Source organism: Anabrus simplex, chromosome 1 (genome assembly GCF_040414725.1).
Source record: "Anabrus simplex isolate iqAnaSimp1 chromosome 1, ASM4041472v1, whole genome shotgun sequence".
Lineage (NCBI taxonomy): Eukaryota > Metazoa > Arthropoda > Insecta > Orthoptera > Tettigoniidae > Anabrus > Anabrus simplex.
The window spans coordinates 1,194,506,470-1,194,526,316 of record NC_090265.1 but is presented as its reverse complement, the minus strand read 5'-3'; the positions used below and the strand labels follow the sequence as shown (position 1 = coordinate 1,194,526,316).

Below are 19,847 nucleotides of genomic sequence, written 5' to 3'. Positions count from 1 at the left end.
TGTGTCTATTCTTCGACGTTCAGCCTTTCTTACTGTCCAGGTCTCGTTTCCATACATTGCTACAGGGAAGACCACAGCCTTCACTATATGAATCTTAGTTCTTAAAGTTACGTCTCTACTCTTGAAAATGTTGTCAAGGTTGGCCATTGCCTTCCTCCCAAGGAGCAAGCGTCTTCTAATTTCATGGCTGCAATCTCCATCAGCAGTTATTTTGGGGCCTAAGTAGATGAAACTAGGAACAACCTCCATTATTTCACCATTTATATGCCAGGAGGTGATAGGTTTAGTTGGCCATGATCTTTGTTTTCTTGACATTTAACCTTAGTCCAGCCTTTTCACTTTCTTCCTTCACCTTCATTAGGAGATACTTTATTTCTTCACTTTCTGCTGTCAGGGTGGTGTCTCAGCATATCTAAGATTAGTTATATTTCTCCCACTAATTTTAGCTCCAGTTTCTGTTTCATCTACTTAGGCATTACTCATCACATATTCTGCATATAAGTGGTGGATGAGGCAACCCATCCTCTCTGTGGAAAATTAGAAGAGGAAACCACTGCCTTGTGGGGAAAAGGGATCTTCAAATGCTAAGGGAATAAACCCCAAAAGAAAATCCTCAGGTGCGTTAGCAGGTCAACAGTTGAGTAAATTTGTACTTGCTTTCAACTGAAATACAAGCCTCGAATGGAAATTTTAAAATGGAAATGGAATTGACAAGTCTCTGACTACAGTTGCGCAGTATGATGGTAATGCTGATGTTCATGCAAGTGTTAGATCAGAGAACAAAACCCAATTTGGAACAATATTTTAACAATGAATGGGAAGGAAAATGAATTGATTTCCCCACATTTGTTTAAAGACCATTTTTCTGTGACCAACTGCACAGTTTGGTTAGTTTCCTCCTGAAGAATTTGTTTGCTTCTAATCAGCATTCATTCAGGAGCATTGTCATTTCTTTGGCTATCTCTTCAATAACACCATAAGTAAGCAGGTTAAATAACCTGGGGCTAAGTGGGTCTCCCTGAAAGATGCCATTTATCTGAGTTACTGGTCTGGATAAGGCTACCCTGTCACTGACTGTAAGGCAATTGAAATTTAGTATGTTCTCCAATAATTGCATTAGCAGGTTCCCTTTGCCTAAGATGTCGGAAACTTTCTCCAACAAGACGACTCCATCAAATGCTTTCGCATAATGTATGTGTGTGGCGTCTGTTTGAATGCTCCCCGCGCCGCACAGATTCTTTCCAGACCACACCAGCCAGATCGAGCTGATGATAGCTCAGCTCGTGAGTCAGCGGCTATGTCACTGCTGCAGCTGTATATAAAGGCAGCCTCTCTCCAAGAGAAACCAGACCACCACCAGATAGCGAACCCTGAAGTCTGAGTATGCAACGACCAATACGCACACCGTGGCGTGTAGGAAACTTCCTAGAACATTGCTAGAACATTATCATGCCTCTCAAGACTTTGTCTTTCTTGTGTGAAGTTAGTAGGAATGAACTAATACTCTTATCACACAGCAGAGTAGTGTCAAGATGGACTTACAATTTTTCGACACAATCCATCTGGCATAGCAAAGACTGCCATAGGAAACATTCTGCCAGCGTTTCAACATGTGAGCATACCAATTATACTAGCTGATGACTTCAAATACTGAAGGGATAAGTGCAACAAGAAGGCACTACCAGTCTTCAGCACTCTCTATGAAGAGAGCTTCAAACTGGTAAACTATTCCAACATAAATCTGTCACAATGGCTCGAATGTAATAGAGCTAGTGTTTTACAGGGGAATAGAAATGATTACACAGCAGAAATACATCTGGTCCCTCATAAGGAAATGCATACCAATGCAGATTTTCTTCACCATCAAGGCCAAGAATTCTTGAAGAATGAATAGTATTCCCTCTCAACTTGATCTTGAGGTGACTATGATTTTGTAACCTTTAAAATCTATCTAGTAATTTCTGTAACTTAAATAGTTCTCTCCACCTAGTCACCTCCGTAGTATACGCTTAGCCTCTAATGTTGGGCCACAAGCCCAAATAGGGTTTTCAGCATTTCTGGTAAATTTCAAGGAGCACAAGTGTTCGCCTCCTGACCATTTAGATTTTCGGCCAGTAACTTTAACCTTTTGTTTTTACCAAAGGCCATGTAGAATGGGTACTTGTTACCCCTGTTAAACTCTATTTCATTCATTTCATGTTAAGGATATCAGACTGTTGAGCAGTTAAGACAGTGAGTACTGTTTAATTTTGTTAAATGTAGGTTGTGCCTTTGATAGGCCTGGAAAGTGTAAACTTGTAGAGCAAAGATGCTCTTCCTATTGATGTAAAAGAAATTGGGAGATCCATCTCATTGACTGTATGTGGAAAGGAGCAATAGTGCTTGCAATTGGGAGCTTCAAGCTCAAGGTTGCTAATTCATTATTAGTTGATTGTTCTGATTTTCTAAAATTGTTACCCTAGTTTATGAGCTAAATTTTTGTACCTGAATTGTAAAGTCTAACTTTTGAAAAGAAACCAAAAAGATATAAGGAAGAAATATAGCTCCAATTTTGAAATTTTAATCTTCTGACTCTTCTATATCCACCCATTCATGCCTGCACCTTCATATGTTACAAGAAATGTTTAAAATATTAGATTTAACTTAAAAGTTAGATAACCTTAGGCTTCTGAGGTACTGTATTTTCTTGAAGAATGAATAGTAATGGATCTCTCAGCATATCAGCACTGACCAGCTCAACAGCTTCATGAAAAGGGATGCAATAATGTTTGTCATAGAGAACAGTGGCATTGATGAATCACTGGATCTCTCTGAAAGTTCCTTCTTAGACTCTGTGGAGAAGTAAGCCCTGGTTTGACTAGGAATATTATACCTACAGAAAGACCATTGTCTTTGTCGATTCATATGTAGTAAGAATACACATGAGGGTTTTATCCTGGACTCAATAACATGGTTGAGGCCTAGAAAATACAGTAATGGATCTCTCAGCATATCAGCACTGACCAGTTCAACAGCTTCATGAAAAGGGATGAACTATTAATTTTTAAAATGATTCTGTGTATCAAGGTTTCCTAAACTGATTTGATTATTGGTTGTTTTTTATGTTCAAAAGTTATCAACAGATGTTGGCCAATGAGAAATTTTGTACATTTATTTGATTATCCAATGAAAGGAGGCCCAGAGTTTTCTGGAACCTCTCTGCTATAAAGCCAAGGTTCTACATGTTATTGAAGAAGAGGATACTGGTGCTGAAGCCATATACTGTACATTGAACCACGGGAATGTAATGTATTATCTGATGAAGATCCGGCTGAGGAAAATGAAGGGGGTCTCACAGATAACCTTACGAGAGGTGAATTCCAACGGCTGAAGTACTGCTGAGCCAGTAAATTCCGCACGGGAGTAGAAAATCCATGTCCGATAATGATTAATAGTCCACGAAAAGAGGGAAATCATCACCTCGTCCACCAGCTGTCTGTATGGCAGATAACTAGTTCCTACAACAATCCATTTCCCTAGTGCGAAATGTTCCACTTTTCGAAATATGATGCTGACTGAAATATTTTTGAGGTTAATTTTGATGATGAAATTGTGAATTTCTTGTGCTCTGAAGCCAGCAAGTATGCGCTTTTTAAATATGAAGAAGATCCTAAAGTAACCCCCGAAGAAATGAAAGTGTTCGTCATCACTTTACTTCTCAGTGGCTATGTGCAAATGTCACCATCAGAACTAGGAAGGTGCAAGATATTTAATACTATATATATATATATATATATATATCTTGGTGGTATTTTAAAGAGAAATAAATACAGTTGTTCACACTTCTTTTCTTTTTAGAGTATCTGACACTTTGAGATTCAATGACCAACATCTCTATACCGCTGCAACAAACCAATGCCGGCGCTGCGCAGCCATGCAGAACACGTCCAGTGTGGTGTGGGCACCTGTGTAAACTACTTTTTGCCAGTCCAAACTAGTGAAAAGTGGGAATAGGTTAATGAAAACTGAAGTCTATAGTAGTATCATTAATTTCCTAAAGATATGACACGTCTGAGCTAATGTTATTTTTCAGAATTCCCAAAGAGATGTCACAAATGAACCTATAAACACAGTTTTTTCTTTAATTTATACTGAGTAATTTGTAAGCAATTTTCTGTAACAATATTAAGCATTAAATTGCATGGTATTCTAAGGAGGTAACAATTTCTATGTTTCACCCAAAAGGTATGTCAAGCGCCGTGTGGTACCGTATGGTACCATGCCCTCATTTAGAAACCAATCATCCAACTTTTAGAAAAATGACTTTTAAGTGTTCTATAGTATGTGAATGCTGGGAATATTAAACAAAATTTAAAAATCAAAAATTGAAAACTCTGGCATTCCCGGGTTAAGTTACATTGAATTACAGCTTTAGAATGAAAACCCAGTTTAATTTTCATAGAAATCCAGTTGGGTTCAGAAAGTTGATGGTCCAAAACTCCAGACACTGTGAAGCTGGAATCATGCCAAACCATTTGGAACCATCCAAAACACATCACCAAAATGAAATAAAGGAGATTTGAATTGTTAGGAGATAAAGTGCAATAAATCCAACATGAAACACCACAGAAAACTAATCATTAACACATCGTTATGTAACACTGCCTTAAGTTACACAACACACATAATTGACAATAGTGAGCTGTCAAAGAACATACCCATTCCTGTGAAAGGTACAGACTTTACTAACGACAACAGCAAGATTTAAAGAAATAAGATAAAGCCCACTGCTAACAAATCAGATAAGGGGGCCATGGAAAAGTGATGTAATAATGAGAAAGGAAAGCAACAATGATTTGAGCTTCGTAACTGACTAGACTTTGAGCTCAAATGTATTTATGAACATCTCAATTAAACCTTTAAATAATTAACAGCTGAGCACTCCCTTGAAGAAATTTTAAATAAAAGTGAAACACACGCACTCTAAAGTAATAATGAAAAATTAGTGTCCACTGATAGAAGAAAGAAAAAGGTACACCTTACAAAATCGGAAAATTAATTAGTATAAATATTAATACATCTTTCAAGGTTTTTATCTTCTTCCTATATTGCAATATAAATTGTTTTTTAAAAAATGTTGAAGCATTTATGCAGATGAGGATGTATGCGTTGGCGCTAGAATCACACGTGAAACTGGTTGTTGCACATGAGTAATAATTCTTGCTTGTAGTATTCAGGGTATTAGAAGCAATATATTTGCATAGAATGTTCCAAAAGATGAAGCAAAGAACAGCTTACAATCCAGCAACAAACTATCCCTCCAGTTATGATCAGTTTGAACATAATAGGCAAAAAATACTGGCAATCAGCGACTGTTAAGAAGGGTAGCCTTAAGGTGGCCTACTCTCTTTTCTTGAGGCGTCTTGATGTGTAGGAGTGAGACCATGGCTCCACACACCTCACTGACAATGACGTACCATTAGTTCATGGTGCTTCACTCCCAGCAAACAGTGGTACACTCGATGCTCACTGCAGGACAACATGTACATGCCACCACCATCACCAGATGGAAGAAAAGTCCAGTATAGCATCAATCGCCAAATAAATGACTCGTAGATAATAGAATATATAGAGAATGAATAATTCTCATGTTTGTATTGTTGTCGTTAAGTCATCGGTCCATAGACTGGTTTGATGCCGCTTCCATGCAACTCGATCCTTTGCTGAACTTTTCATTTCTTTGTAACTACTACATCCTACATCTACTCTAATCTGGTTGTCATACTCATACCTAGGTCTTCCCCTACTGTTCTTACCACCTATACTTCCCTCATAAACCAACTGAACAGGTGTTTTTTTGGGGTATCTTAAGATTTGTCTTATCATTCTATCTCTTCTTCTGGTCAAATTTAGCCAAATTTCTTCTCACCAATTCGATGCACTATTTCTTCATTCATGATTAGATCTACCCATCTCACCTTCAGCATTCTTCTGTAACACCACATTTCAGATTCCTCTACACTCTTTCTTTCTGAGCTAGTTATTGCCCATGTTTCACTTCCATACCATGCCAGTCTCAAGACAAAAATCTTCAAAAACACCTTTCTAATTCCTATATCAGTGTTCAAAATGAACAAATTTCTTTTCTTAAGAAAGGTCTTCCTTGCTTGTGCAAGTCTGCATATTATGTTTTCCTTACTTCTGCCAATGTTAGTTATTTTACTATCCATGTAACAATATTCATCTACTTCCTTTAAGACTACATTACCTAATCTAATATTTCCTGCATCACCTGACTTCATTAGACTACATTCAATTACTTTAGTTTTGGACTTATTTAGTATCAACTACTCCTTCTCCAAGACTCTGTCCATACCATTCAAGAATTTCTCCAGATCTTCTGCAGATTTGAATAAAATAACAGTATCATCGTTAAATCTCATGGTTTAGATTTTCTTTACTGCCTGTTCTATATAAACAATGAAGAGGGGGGGGGGGGACAAACTGCATCCTTACCTCATTCCTTTCTAGATTGCTACTTCTTTTTAAAAGCCCTCAATTCTTCTTTCCCAGTATCTGATCCTGATCACCTTCATAGTCTCAAATGGCTTGGTCAAATCAACATTATTGAATGCCTTTTGTAGATCTACAAATGCCATGTATGTGGTTATATCCTTCTTAATTTGGTCATCTGAGATCAGACGTAAAGACAGGATTGCTTCACATGTTCCTACATTTCTTCTGAAGCTAAATTGATCTTCTCCCAACTCGGTTTTTCATTCTTCTGTAAATAATGTGTGTTAAAATTTTGCACGCATGAGATACTAAACTAATGTGAAGTAGTTTTCACATTTGTTAGCACTTACTTTCTTGGAAATAGGTATAACAAAATTCTGCTGAAAATCAGATGGCCCTTCTCCTGCATCATACATCTTACATTCTAAATGAAACAACCTCGCCATGCTGGTTTTTCTTAAGACAGTCATTAATTGTGAGGATGTCATAAATTCCAGGTACCTTGTTCTCCCAAAATTGGGTCTTCCATTTCATCAGCATAAACAGCCTCTTCTTCTTCCAGAACAATATCATCTACTGCTTTACCTTGATACAGCTGTTGGATATGTTCCTCCCTTTCTGCCTTTTCTTCTTTCCCTAGAAGTGGTTTTTCATCTGAACTCTTAATATTCATACACCTAGATTTCCTTTTTCCAAAGGTTTCCTTGATTTTCCTGTATGCAGCATCTACCATTGCTAGGACCATACAACCTTCAACAACCTTTCACTTCTCTTTCAGCAATTCTTCCTTAACTGTCCTGCACTTCTTTTAATCACTTCTATCCTTTTCTGCCCTTCCTATTTTTTTTTTCATTCTTGTATTTTTGTCATTAGTCAATCAGGTTTAGTATCTCCCAAGTTATTCTTTGATTCTTCGATGATCTTTCCTTTCTTCCTAACCTTTCTTCAACAGCCCTACTGATCTCATTCTTCATGACTGTCCATTCTTCTTCTATTGTTTTTTCTTCAGCCTTTTCATTTAGTCCTTGTGCAGTATGTTTCTTGAAACAATCCCCACTCTTTTCTTTCAGCTTGTCTAGATTCCATCTCCTTGCATTCCTTCCTTTCTTCAATTTCTCCAACTTCAGATGGAATTTCATGACCAACAAGTTGTGGTCAGAGTCTATGTCTGTTCCTGGGAAAGTCTTGCAATCTAACACCTGGTTTCTGAATCTTTGCCTAATCATAATGAAGTCTGATACCTTCCAGTGTCTCCAGGTCATGTCCATGTATACAGTCATCATTTGTGGTGTCTGAACCAAGTATCAGGGAGGGGGGGCTAAATTATGATCAGTGCAGAGTTCAACCAGCCAACTTCTCTTCCATTCCTTTCTCCCAGTCCAAATTCTCCTACAGCATTACCTTCTCTTCCTTGGCCTAGCACAGTGTTCCAGTCTCCCATCAAATTTATATTCTCATCACCTTTTACATATTGTACTAAATCTTCTATCTCTTCATGTATGCTTTCAATTTCATCATCTGCTGAACTAGTAGACCTGCACTAATGTGGTGGGCATTGGCTTCTGTCTATCTTGACAACTGTAATCCTTTCAATATGCTGATTGTAGTAGCTTACCCATTGCCCTATATTCTTATTCATTATTAAACCAACTCCTGCATTTTCCCCCTTAGATTTTGTGTTGATAATTGTGTAATCATCTGACCAAAAATTCTGCTTTTCCTGCCAAAGTACTTCACTTATACCAACTACATCTAACTTTAGTTCATCCATTTACCTTTTCAGATTTTCTAACCTACCACAATGATTCAAAATTCTAACATTCCACACTCAGACTCGTAGAATGTCGGAATCCATCTTCCTGATGATTGTCCCCTCTCGCGTAGTCCCCACCCAGTGATCTGAATTGGAGACTATTTTACCTCCGGAATATTTTACCTGGGAGGAAGCAATCAACAGTAAATCATTCATACAGAGAGAGCTGCACATTCCTGGGAGTTAATTACAGCTGTAGTTTCCCACTGCTTATGGTAATGCAAGTGTAATGCATTAGTGTAACTTGGAAACAATTCTCTAACCCATGGGTAAATAATGAAAATATCGAGCTTGATTATTATTCTTCTTCTTCTTGTCGTTTGGGCCTACTGAGGACCACGGGGCTCGTTTCGACTCCTTGTATGGAAATTCTGTTTTTTCTTTGCCCAGAAAGCTTTCATCTTCTGGCTGTGTGCTTGTTTCCTTTCCTCAGTCCACTTCGGTCGGGTGGTGCCTGTACTCTGTCTGCTGGTGAGAGACTCTGGAAAGACACCTTGAAAGGTTAACTGCCAGAATAATACACGATCCTGTATGGTTTGTTCTGAAATCCCCAGCTGTTCTAAGTAGGACTTTATTGTGGTGATCCATTTATTTTTGGACGCTTTCCCTCTGCCTGTAGTGGTAAAGATCTTGCTGGTAAGTCTGTAAGTACTCATACGAGTCAAATGCCCATAGAAAGTCAATCGCCTCTTCCTCGTGGATGTAACTATGTCTTCTTGATGGTCATAGATCTCTTTGTTGTGCCTTATCCTATAAGTACCATCCCCTTCTCTTATTGGTCCTAAAATCCTCCTTAGTATTTTTCGTTCCTTGACCTCTAGCTTCCTCAGTGGACCTTTTCTGTTCATCAGAAGACACTCAGAGGTGTACAGTACGGACGGTCTTACTACTGAATTGTAAAGTTGGAGTTTAAGGTTCTTAGAGAGGCACTTGGATGTATAGATACTCTTACAGGTATGGTAGATCCTTTCCAACTTGGTGCATCTGGTGTCTATTGCTAATGTCTCATTCTCGGTTGCTGAAATCCACTCCCCTAGGTACTTCACTGCAGGAACCTTACGAATGGTGGTGTTTTCCAGTGGCATGGTAGGTGGGACTCCCTTTATGTTAGTCATGAACTCGGTTTTCTTTATATTGACCCTCAAGCCGGTTTTAGCTGCTATGGTATAGAGGCTCTGTAGCTGGTGAGTAGCTTCTTCTATGTTGTTGGCTAATAAGGTAAGGTCGTCGGCAAAGGCCAGGCAAGGTACACTGAGATTATCTTTCTTGTAGCCAATTTGCAGTCCACCTCCTGGAGGTAATGTGGCAGTCCATTCCCTGATAATCTTCTCTAGAACGCAATTAAAGAGAATGCAAGAAATTCCATCACCTTGTCTAACTCCTGTTTGGATAGAGAAACTCTCTGAGAGCTCACCTCTAAACTTTACTTTGGAGGTGGTGTTCTTCAGCGTAGCCTGGATTAGTCTGGTGGTCTTCTCATCCAGGCCTAATTCCCATAAGGTGGAGAAGAGGGTCTGCCTATCTATTGAATCATATGCCTTCTGGAAGTGCACTAGTATGACTACCCATTGGTGTCCGCCACGATTCTTGTACCTCAGGATTGTCTTGAGGTTCTGTGTCTGCTCTGTGCAAGATCTATTTGTGTGAAAACCAGCCTGATATTCACCTAATTGGGAATCCAGTTGACTGACCACTCTGGTTTGCAGGGCTTTAGAAAAGATCTTGTACGTAACCGATATTAAAGAGATGCCTCTGTAGTTGTCGAGGTCTATCTTACTACCTTTCTTGTGTAGAGGATGGATCACCGCTGAGATCCATTCGCCAGGTAAGGTCTCCATTGCCCAAATATCCTCTATGATCTGATGGATGCTTTGTATGGATTGTTCGTCAGCATGTTTCCACATCTCCACTACTATACTGTCTTCACCTGAGGCCTTGTTGTTCTTTAGTTCTTTAGGCTCTTCACATTCTCTGAGCCTCTTTCCAGAAACCGAGACTCCACACCACCAACCATTGAAGAAATAAGGGAGATTATCAAGAGCTTGATTATTATTATTATTATTATTATTATTATTATTATTATTATTTACATAGTTATGAATGGACTTTATTTGGTATAAATCGTGGTTGTAACAAAACATGTGAGGTTACGTCACAATACGTCTGCTGTATGTATATTAATGAGTTTATTTATTGTAAGAACACGTAAATAATAGTATATAATTTATTATTACCTGTAAATGTGATGTACAAATCCAATGTAATGTTGTGCAACACAGGGAAATAGTCCAGAACAATGTATCTTTGTCATTAGAGAGTTACAGAACATTCGATTCATTTGTAAATATGTTATTTGGGACTCTAGAAATTATAAGAAAACATGTTGTGTCATACTTTTCTAGAAGTCTGGCCAGGCAATGTAAATAAAGAAGCAGTCTTGGGAGTTGGAGTTGAGTTGTCAGTGAGAGTTGCTAGTGAAAGTCATTAGTCAAGCATGTGGACTTATGTTGTGTTGGTAGTTGGTTGACATGCGAATGTTGCAGTCTTCTTCTCCTCCTTCATAGCAGTGTTTTGTTCAAGATGGCAGTTTACTGTGTGTGTGTGTGTGTGTGTGTGTGTGTGTGTGTGTGTGTGTGTGTGTGTGTGTGTGTGTGTGTGTGTGTGTGTGTGTGTGTGTGTGTGTGTGTGTGTGTGTGTGTGTGTGTGTGTGTGTGTGTGTGTGTGTGTGTGTGTGTGTGTGTGTGTGTGTGTGTGTGTGTGTGTGTGTGTGTGTGTGTGTGTGTGTGTGTGTGTGTGTGTGTGTGTGTGTGTGTGTGCGCACACAACTGACAGCATCGCGTGAGTGCGCCTTTGTAGTTACGACAATGGCTAGGAAAAGGTTGACAGTTCCAAGTTTAATAAGGCCACCAGGGAGAAGTAGATGCATACATTTAAAATAAATATTCTACAGAGTGTGAATAACGCCTTGGTATGAACAGGAAGGAGCAATGGCAGGAGGGCCTTTATAATGAATTTGTCATATTTGAAGCCATTTCTTTTCAGTTTTGACTCTGTTAATTTACAACTGTTAGATTCTTCTGTCTGTTGAAAGTAATATCTGAAAACAAATTTGTTAACTACCTGAAAATGAAGCAGCTTGATTCAAAACAGAATGACATGTCAAATTGTTGAAAGATCATCAGATTCTATCAAATCACACTCGAAAATATCATTCGCTACTGATCTGCATTTAGGGCAGTTGCCCAGGTTGCAGATTCCCTATCTGTTGTTTTCCTAGTCTTGTCTTAAATGATTTCAAAGAAATTGGAAATTTATGAAAATCTCCCTTGGTAAGTTATTCCAATCCCTAACTCCCCTTCCTATAAATGAATATTTGCCCCAATTTGTCCTCTTGAATTCCAACTTTATCTTTGTATTAAGATCTTTCCTACTTTTAAAGACGCCACTCAAACTTATTTGTCTACTAATATCTTTCCACGCCATCTCTCCACTGACAGCTCAGAACATACCACTTAGTCGAGCAGCTCATCTCCTTTCTCCCAAGTCTTCCCAGTCCAAACTTTGTAACGCTGTAGCATTGTATACACATTAATGAAATTCTGTTTAAATCCATAAATACTTGAAATTTTGAATTTAACATAAAGAATTCCTCAATTCTCTCCAGTCTAGCATAGAATTCATGCATGTTTTCTTTTTCATGTAGTTTATAAATTTGTTTACTCATAAATTAGTTTAGACAGATAAGAAAATGCCGTCATAACAAAAAACTTACAAGTTAGGAGGAACAATTTTATATAACAATGATTTGTAAAGAGGATGGTCTTTATTATTATTATTATTATTGTTGTTGTTGTTGTTGTTGTTGTTCTTGTTCTTGTTTTTGTTGTTATTTTCAACATCACTCTAATAACGTTATATTCCAGGGAGCAGCGTGGGGAATGATTGTCAGCCATATAGTAACTCTCTGGATCACCTTTGGAGGTCTTATGGTTGATAAGGGACCTATTATTCTTCTTCCTTTATCAACAGCAAATTGTACCAATGATTCATACAGTAATCTTGGTCCCCCTGATCAACCCTTCATAGAATTTGATGAACCACTTTATTCTCTAAACAGTACATCATCTGATCCAGAAGTCATCGTAACTCAAGCTCCTGAGTAAGTATGTTCATATAATTAAGTTTGTAAGAAATTAACATCTGAAATATTTTATTATCTAGGATAGAATGCATTGTAAAAAATTGTAGATAAAAATGTATTTCTGAAAGTGTACTATGGAGTAATATATCCTTACTTGAGCTATGTAATTGATGTCTGGGGTGTGTGCCAAATTAATATTTTGAATGACTCTTTTGTTCTACAAAAGAAATCTCTAAGGATCATTTTTGCATTCCAATTCAAAGTGAGTGCAAACATTTTTTCATAACTAATAATATTATGACACTTTCTTCTATACACAAACTCTTAAAAGGTCATTAACCCACATGTGAAGGGTACGTTACTCTATAAAACTGTTTAAGCATATCAAAAGTTTGAATGGTAAGTTTTAAAATCATCATTAAAACATTTCTTAATGTGCCTATATTCCATAAATGAGCTGTAAAATAAGAACGTGTGTCTTTCATTGAATATAAATTAGAATATATGTTTTTATTGTATATACGATATAGCACAATGTTGTCTGACAACTGTTAAGTTCTATGGACAACAAATAAAAATAAAAATTAGAAAATTGGAAAAATAGGTTGGATATTTAGATATTGCCATTTGAACTTGTCTTGGTAGTAACATCCCTTTAACATGGCAACGTTTTGATTCCAAGTCATACATAAAAAAAGTGGAACATGAAATTGCACACATTATAGGATAAAAACAATGACAGGTCAGTCAGAGAAGAACAAGCAACAGAAAGAGGAGAGAGGACAAACATGAAACCTCAAAAGGACAAGTACAATCTCCACCTCCTCAAACACTGCAGTCTTCACACTCAATCCCAGTCCTGGACATGATTATGCTAAATGGCTCTGCTGTCTCCATTTAATTTCAATGTTCATGTGATTTACAGATGATTAATTATACATTTCATTTTAGAAACATTTAACTTTTTATTTTCAATTGTCTAGTCATGTAATTTAACATGTTACAAACTAGCAAACTAAGACACATATTAACAAGGTTTTCAGATTAACAGAAACGTCCGTGGCTCGGGCAGCAGCGTGTTGGCCTCTCTCTGATGGGTTCCATGGTTCCAATCCCAGTCACTCCATGCGAGATTTATGTTGAACAAAGCAGAGGCGGGACAGGTTTTTCTCCGGGTACTCCGGTTTTCCCAGTCATCTTTCATTCCAGAAAGACACCCCAATATCATTTCATTTCATCTGTCAGTCATTAATCGTTGTCCCAGAGAATGCGACAGGCTTCGGCAGCTGGCAAAGTTCCTATCCTCTCCGCTAGATGGGGTTCATTCCTTCCATTCCTGACTCGGTCAAATGACTGGAAACAGGCGGTGTATTATCATTATCAGATTAACATCACACTTCTTCTGGAAGACAACACATTTTTTAAAATCAATTATTGAATATTATTATTATTATTATTATTATTATTATTATTATTATTATTATTATTATTATTATTATTATTATTATTATTATTATTATTATTAAGTCAATTCCAGAACCAAAAATAAAATTCTCAAAACTCAACATCTTAACTTTATTTTTGGTTTGTGTCTCCATGTGGCTGGATAGCCTCTGGAAAATTGGAGATATCCAAAAGGTGAACTAAATCTGAATTTCTCTGCAGTTAACAACCATAGCTTTAAATTGGAGTTTGCTCCACTCAAAGCTGATTACCTTTGAAAGTTAAATATTGAAAGGTCTTTTGGGAAAACAACGCCACCGTCCTGTGCAATATAAAAGCAGGAAATGGCTACATCGGATTCGATGGGTAGCCACCTAGAAGACAGCAATGAATCAGAGCATTTGCAATTGCCCAAACATATACCAGCACACAAGAAACATCAGCTACATTGCAATCAATATTAATTCTTTACTAAAACTTGGAAAACTCAAGAACTTTACAGACTAATTAGAGAAACAGAAAATATTAATAGCTGGGATCCAGGAGATGAGAAACAAGACAGGAAAACCATTTGAATCTCAAGGATACAGAATTTACAATGGGAAACCTAGACAAAGTGTCATGGAACATTGCCTCCAGTTTGGAGCAAGGTTTATAGTAAATGTAAAAATAATAGATTCTACAATTCTGTAATTGACTTTTCAAGCCATCTCACCAAGAATTGCAACTTTAATCTTAAAAACAATAAATAAAATTTATATTATCATAAATGCCCATTCCTTACTAATGAGAAAAATTTTCCAACAAAGCCAAGGAAAGAAGTGGAGAAGTTTTGTGATCTCCTCAAACAGTAAACCATGTAAATAGAAACATTAGAGATGTAATCAGGAAATGATCTCCACATAAACATACATGTCAAACTCTGCAGAGAGTACAATGACGTCTCCGTATCCATGTACCTCAAAAGGAAGCCAAGCAAACATAAAAACTTGGAAACATCCTGATTGGAGAAAAGGGGAATGGAAGTTTTGTGAACAAAATTCTGAATAAATTTAAAAGTAAACCCAAGACCTCCTTAGAAAAAGAATCTTCCCCTAAAGAGAAATTCACCACATTTACCTTTAATAATAATATATATATCCTATTTCAAAAATCTTTAAAAAACACAAGTTAAAAGTAGCTTTCAAGACCGTTCACACCAATGCAAAAAAATGTTTTAATTCTCACACCTTCAACAGCAACAAAAAATTCTCAAATTCTGGGATATACAAATTAAAATACCAATCGTGTTTTTCAACGTATGTTGGACAAACAGGCTGTAGCTTCAATATAAGATACTCCGAACACCTCATTATCCTGAAGTACAACTGCTACTCAGCCATACACAATAATTGACAAAGATTTAAAGATCTTACACTGTGAACAGAATGGTCCCTTACTCAATATACTAGAGAATATTTATATAGATATTGACCAATATGACAATCCTGTGTACAACTTCAATGAAATCAATGAAAAGAAAAATGTAATATTGGAAACCTTTGTCCCGCTCATCTGCGAACAATTAATTAATATAGGGGCTGATGACCTTCGATGTTAGGCCCCTTTAAAAAACAAGCATCATCATTATCATCAATTTATTAATAAAAACAATTTTCACTACCGACATTCTAGAACAAGATCCACCCTTCCGTCAATACCCCCTCCCATGACTTACCTCATCCCTCCCCTTTCGCCCCTCCCTCTCCATTCCCCCACCCAACCGCATCGGCACAGACACACGGTAAGCCAGACACAAGCTTAGTTGTCAATGTGACTTAAGACTGACAAGATCATTTCCATTCGAGAAGACAACTTTTATTACAAGTAAGTTGATTGAGTTTTCTTTTCTTACATAATTTTTAACTTGTTTTTCACTCATAATTCCTTTTCTCATTACAGATGTTACACACATTTTAATCCATGGTATTGACAGTCTCACTACACTGCTCAGCACAGTGTTTTCATTTTAACAGCAAGTTTTATTTGTCAATAAAGAACGACCTATCAGACGAGAGGACTTTGTACCTCAATACATTTTTAATTCATTAATCATGATCACTGTTGTTTCACTTCAAGATTTTTAATTTGTTTTTTGTGTTATGTAATAAGTGTTCTGTTACAGAAGATGGCCTTGAGAATAGGCTGAAACATGTATTGACTTTGTTCCATCTAACAGATGAGTTGATTTGTATTGATAACGAGGATTTTATAAATATTCCTATTTGTAAAGTGACAACCGTCAATACGGAATGAGATTTATAACTTGCAATGTGTTGATACTAGATCAAAATTATTTTCGATAAGGGGAAGAAATGATTTATTTTGTAACTTTTATCATTTTATTTTTACAAGGCAGTTGTTTATATTGTCAAAGTTACTCAAAATAAGGAATTATTCTTACCAAGATATTTAGTTACCCATACTTTTTCTGTAAATTTTTGAAAACTTGAAAGCTGATAGAACACACACAGAGAGAGAGAGAGAGAGAGAGAGAGATATCAGGTGTTTTTTGCAGGGTTGGAAGGTGGATGCAGACAACCTCAATTGACACTTCTCAAAAATGTGATACCAATTTAGATTTGTCTATTACACTTACTGTGATGGACTGGGTGTCACAGTGCAGAACCACCAACACAATTCAGCACAGGCTGCCACTGCTACAACAATGAAGTATTAAGAGGAATAGACACTGGCTCAGACCACTATAGAGTCAAAATCAAAATTACATTCACACCTTCTAAAGTAGAAGAAACAGAAGTCCAACAAACAAAAGAAAAATTATGACCCATGCCAATAAATCAGAAATGAAAAATATCAGGAAACTACATGAATCATAAAATTGATGATTCAGAAGAACTGATACCATTTCTCAAACAAGCTAAAAATTTAGAACCTGTAACCCATGTAAAAGACATGCCTGGTGAACATCAGTGTGTGATAAAATTCATGGTTAAAATTTCAAACCAAAAAAACAGAAGAAAATGTAATCAACCTCAAAAATATCAGGAAAAAAATCACCCAAATTATCAGGCAAATCAAGAGACAATCTCAGAAACATCTAATCAACTAGTAGATGTATAATGCTGATATGGCCCCGAGTTTGAAAACCCTATGTTTTTATATGAAAAATTACTACATTGATAAATTATTCTATTTATTAAATTCTAATTTTCAATGCTTGCATAAACAGACCAATTCAGCTACCTCCACGATTGCATTAATCAATCTCCATCTCGGCAACCTCAACAATTGATCACAAAACAATGATCCATTTCAGCTACTGACTTTTGGCTCCTATAAATGGAAGCTGAAAATCTAATCTCTTCAGAGACATTTGATAGATCAACGAACGGAAAATTTTTAAAAGCAGGTATTTGTACTGCTCCGAGGATGGAAAATAAAATGGCAGAGATAAAGGGAAAAATTGGAGTGGTTGATTGTAAGAGATTGGAAACTCTGGAAGAAGGCATGACATATTTTGTGGAATACTTGAAAGGAATTAATTATAGGGGTAATATTCAATATATATTTCACATAGAAGGCAGGGATTTCAATTGTGTTTCAAATTATTGGTTTGAGAAGGAATTGCTAGAAAAGAAAGTTGATTTGGGTCATATTTTCAAAATAAATTTAGGTGAATTCAAGAATACACCATCCAAACATAAACTAGTGTTTTTTTCAGGTGTGTTCAGAAAACTATAACTATGAGAATGAAACTTGAAAATTTTAGCAATGCTGCTGTGAGCAACACTAATGATCTTGGTAGTGAGACAAGTATAGATGACGCAGGTGAATGTAAAGAGAGTTGTAGTGATGGTACTAAAGCTTCCAGTACTGAAACCAGAAAACTAATTAATCATCAAAGAAAAAAGAGAAAGTCAAAATCAAAACAAGGAAATTAAAACATATGAAACTTTCGGTCCACCTGAAACGTCTGGACCCAATTATGTAATGGAGCTGATCTATTTTAAGGACTATAAATGGGCTCACAAGACATGAACACGAAAATTATGGACTTGTACTTTGACAATATATGGCATTACCAAGATAATAGAGAAAAACTAAACAATTCACTGGATAAGGAAAACCAAGTACAATGTTTAGATGTAATTCTTCTAAAAGATGGCTGCACAGAAATTACAGTTTACAATAAACAAAAGGATGCATTTGTGTCCTTAAAGGATCTTCCTAAATGCAAAAAAGCAAAATATATAAACAGACTTCTGAAGGCTATTTGTAAGTGTAATTCAAATGAAAGTGAAAGTGAAGAAGAAAGTCTAAATGAAGAAAGCAAGGATGGAACTAGGGAAATTTATCATAATTTAAAACATGGAAAGGAAGATACCAGTGAGTTATCTAAAAGTAAATTATGTGCAGAAGATTATATAGAAGGAAATATAGTAGGGAGTGGTTTCCATTACTGCCCAAGATTATGGCTTTAGAATAAATTTAGAATGACTGTAATCAAGTATCAAGCACAAGACTGTAGGACTTTTCAAGTTTAAAAAAATAAAAATGAACGTACTTAAGGATTCTGGATATTATTCCAGATTTTGTTCAAATGATACTTTAAACTTTCTGGGTTTCTCTACAGCAGACCGTTGGAAATTATCGTACTCGAAGTGATGTACCTGGAGATGTACTTGGAGATGTACAGAGCTGAGGAGGATATTGAACTCAACTCTATTATCGCAGTGGAATTCTTGGTCAAGGTTAGCTGACGTAATGACATAATATTTCAATCCCTTGGTACGCGCCTTGGTGAATAGCCTCTTTATGCACGTTACCAAGAGTTGCCTTCCTCGTTCAATCCTCAAGACCATCAAAATTTAGAATACAACCAAAATTCTGAAAGAGCAGAGAACTAAAATTTTAAAAACATCTGAATTATTGCTTGTAAACCAAAATTTTCTGCAACATTAAAAATCAGAATTATTGCCTACTATTGCACTACAAGTATTAGAAATTTGGTGCAAGAGTTCAAGGCTAGTTTGATGCAACTGCTCAACTAAGAATTTACGTCACTGCTTCTAGAAAGATTCTCTTTGTCCAGAACCATATATCAGAGCCGAGGGAATTCTCTGCCACTCGCACACACTTCGCACTGCGGGGCTAGAACCTCACAATAGTGGAGTGTTCAACCCCTAATTTACTTATCTATTTTCCAACAAATGTTGGAAATTTATCAGCGCAAACCTCCTAACCAACTTGGAGGTAAAGAATGGTTGTAAGTATAACCAAGTAACTTGGAAACAACAGCCGCCTATCCCTCACAGAAATAACAGATTGACGTTAAGTGAGGAATATGGTGAACTTAACATTAGTTCTCCTACTGTATTCACTGCCTCCAACTTCTACGGGCAGCAGTGTGCCGGAACATCTTTAGAGCAGACAACAACAACATCATCTACAACAGAGTCAGCAACATCATCATCAAGGACAACAGAGGCAACAACAATACTGACAACATAGTCAGAGGCAACAACATCAGCAACAACAACAACAACAGAGTCAGTAACAACAACAACAGCAGCAGCAGCAACATTGACAACACATCGCGTAAGATCTTCTGGTAAGCCATTTTCTACCCCAAATCAATCTGGGGTAACAATTTCTTCATCAACTTTCTTTACATCTTCAACCCCAAATCCACCTTGGGTAACAATCTCTCAATCAAGTTTCTCTAATCAGACATCTTCAACCCCAAATCTATCTGAGGTGCCATTTCTCCATCAAGTTTTCCTGATCAAACTTTTTTAACCCTGAACATATCTGGAGTGCCAAATTCTCCAAGATTTTTCATTGAGACATCTTCAACCCCAAATCCACCTGGAGTGCTAATTTCAAACTCAAATCTGCCTCGAGTACTAGTTCGTGGTTCAAGACTTTTTGGAGAGCCGCCTTCTACTACAA

At 36.8% G+C, this 19,847-nt stretch overlaps 1 protein-coding gene across 3 annotated transcripts in view; it reads left to right on the top strand.

The window, feature by feature from the left end:
• Positions 1–19,847, top strand: part of LOC136877429 (sodium-coupled monocarboxylate transporter 2) — a 426,077-nt gene that overhangs the window by 378,976 nt on the left and 27,254 nt on the right. For all 3 annotated transcript variants that reach the window (XM_067151480.2, XM_067151461.2, XM_067151471.2), the window contains one exon: positions 12,232–12,467. In XM_067151480.2, the coding sequence (XP_067007581.1) occupies positions 12,232–12,467 (236 nt within the window). The remainder of the gene's footprint in view (positions 1–12,231; positions 12,468–19,847) is intronic.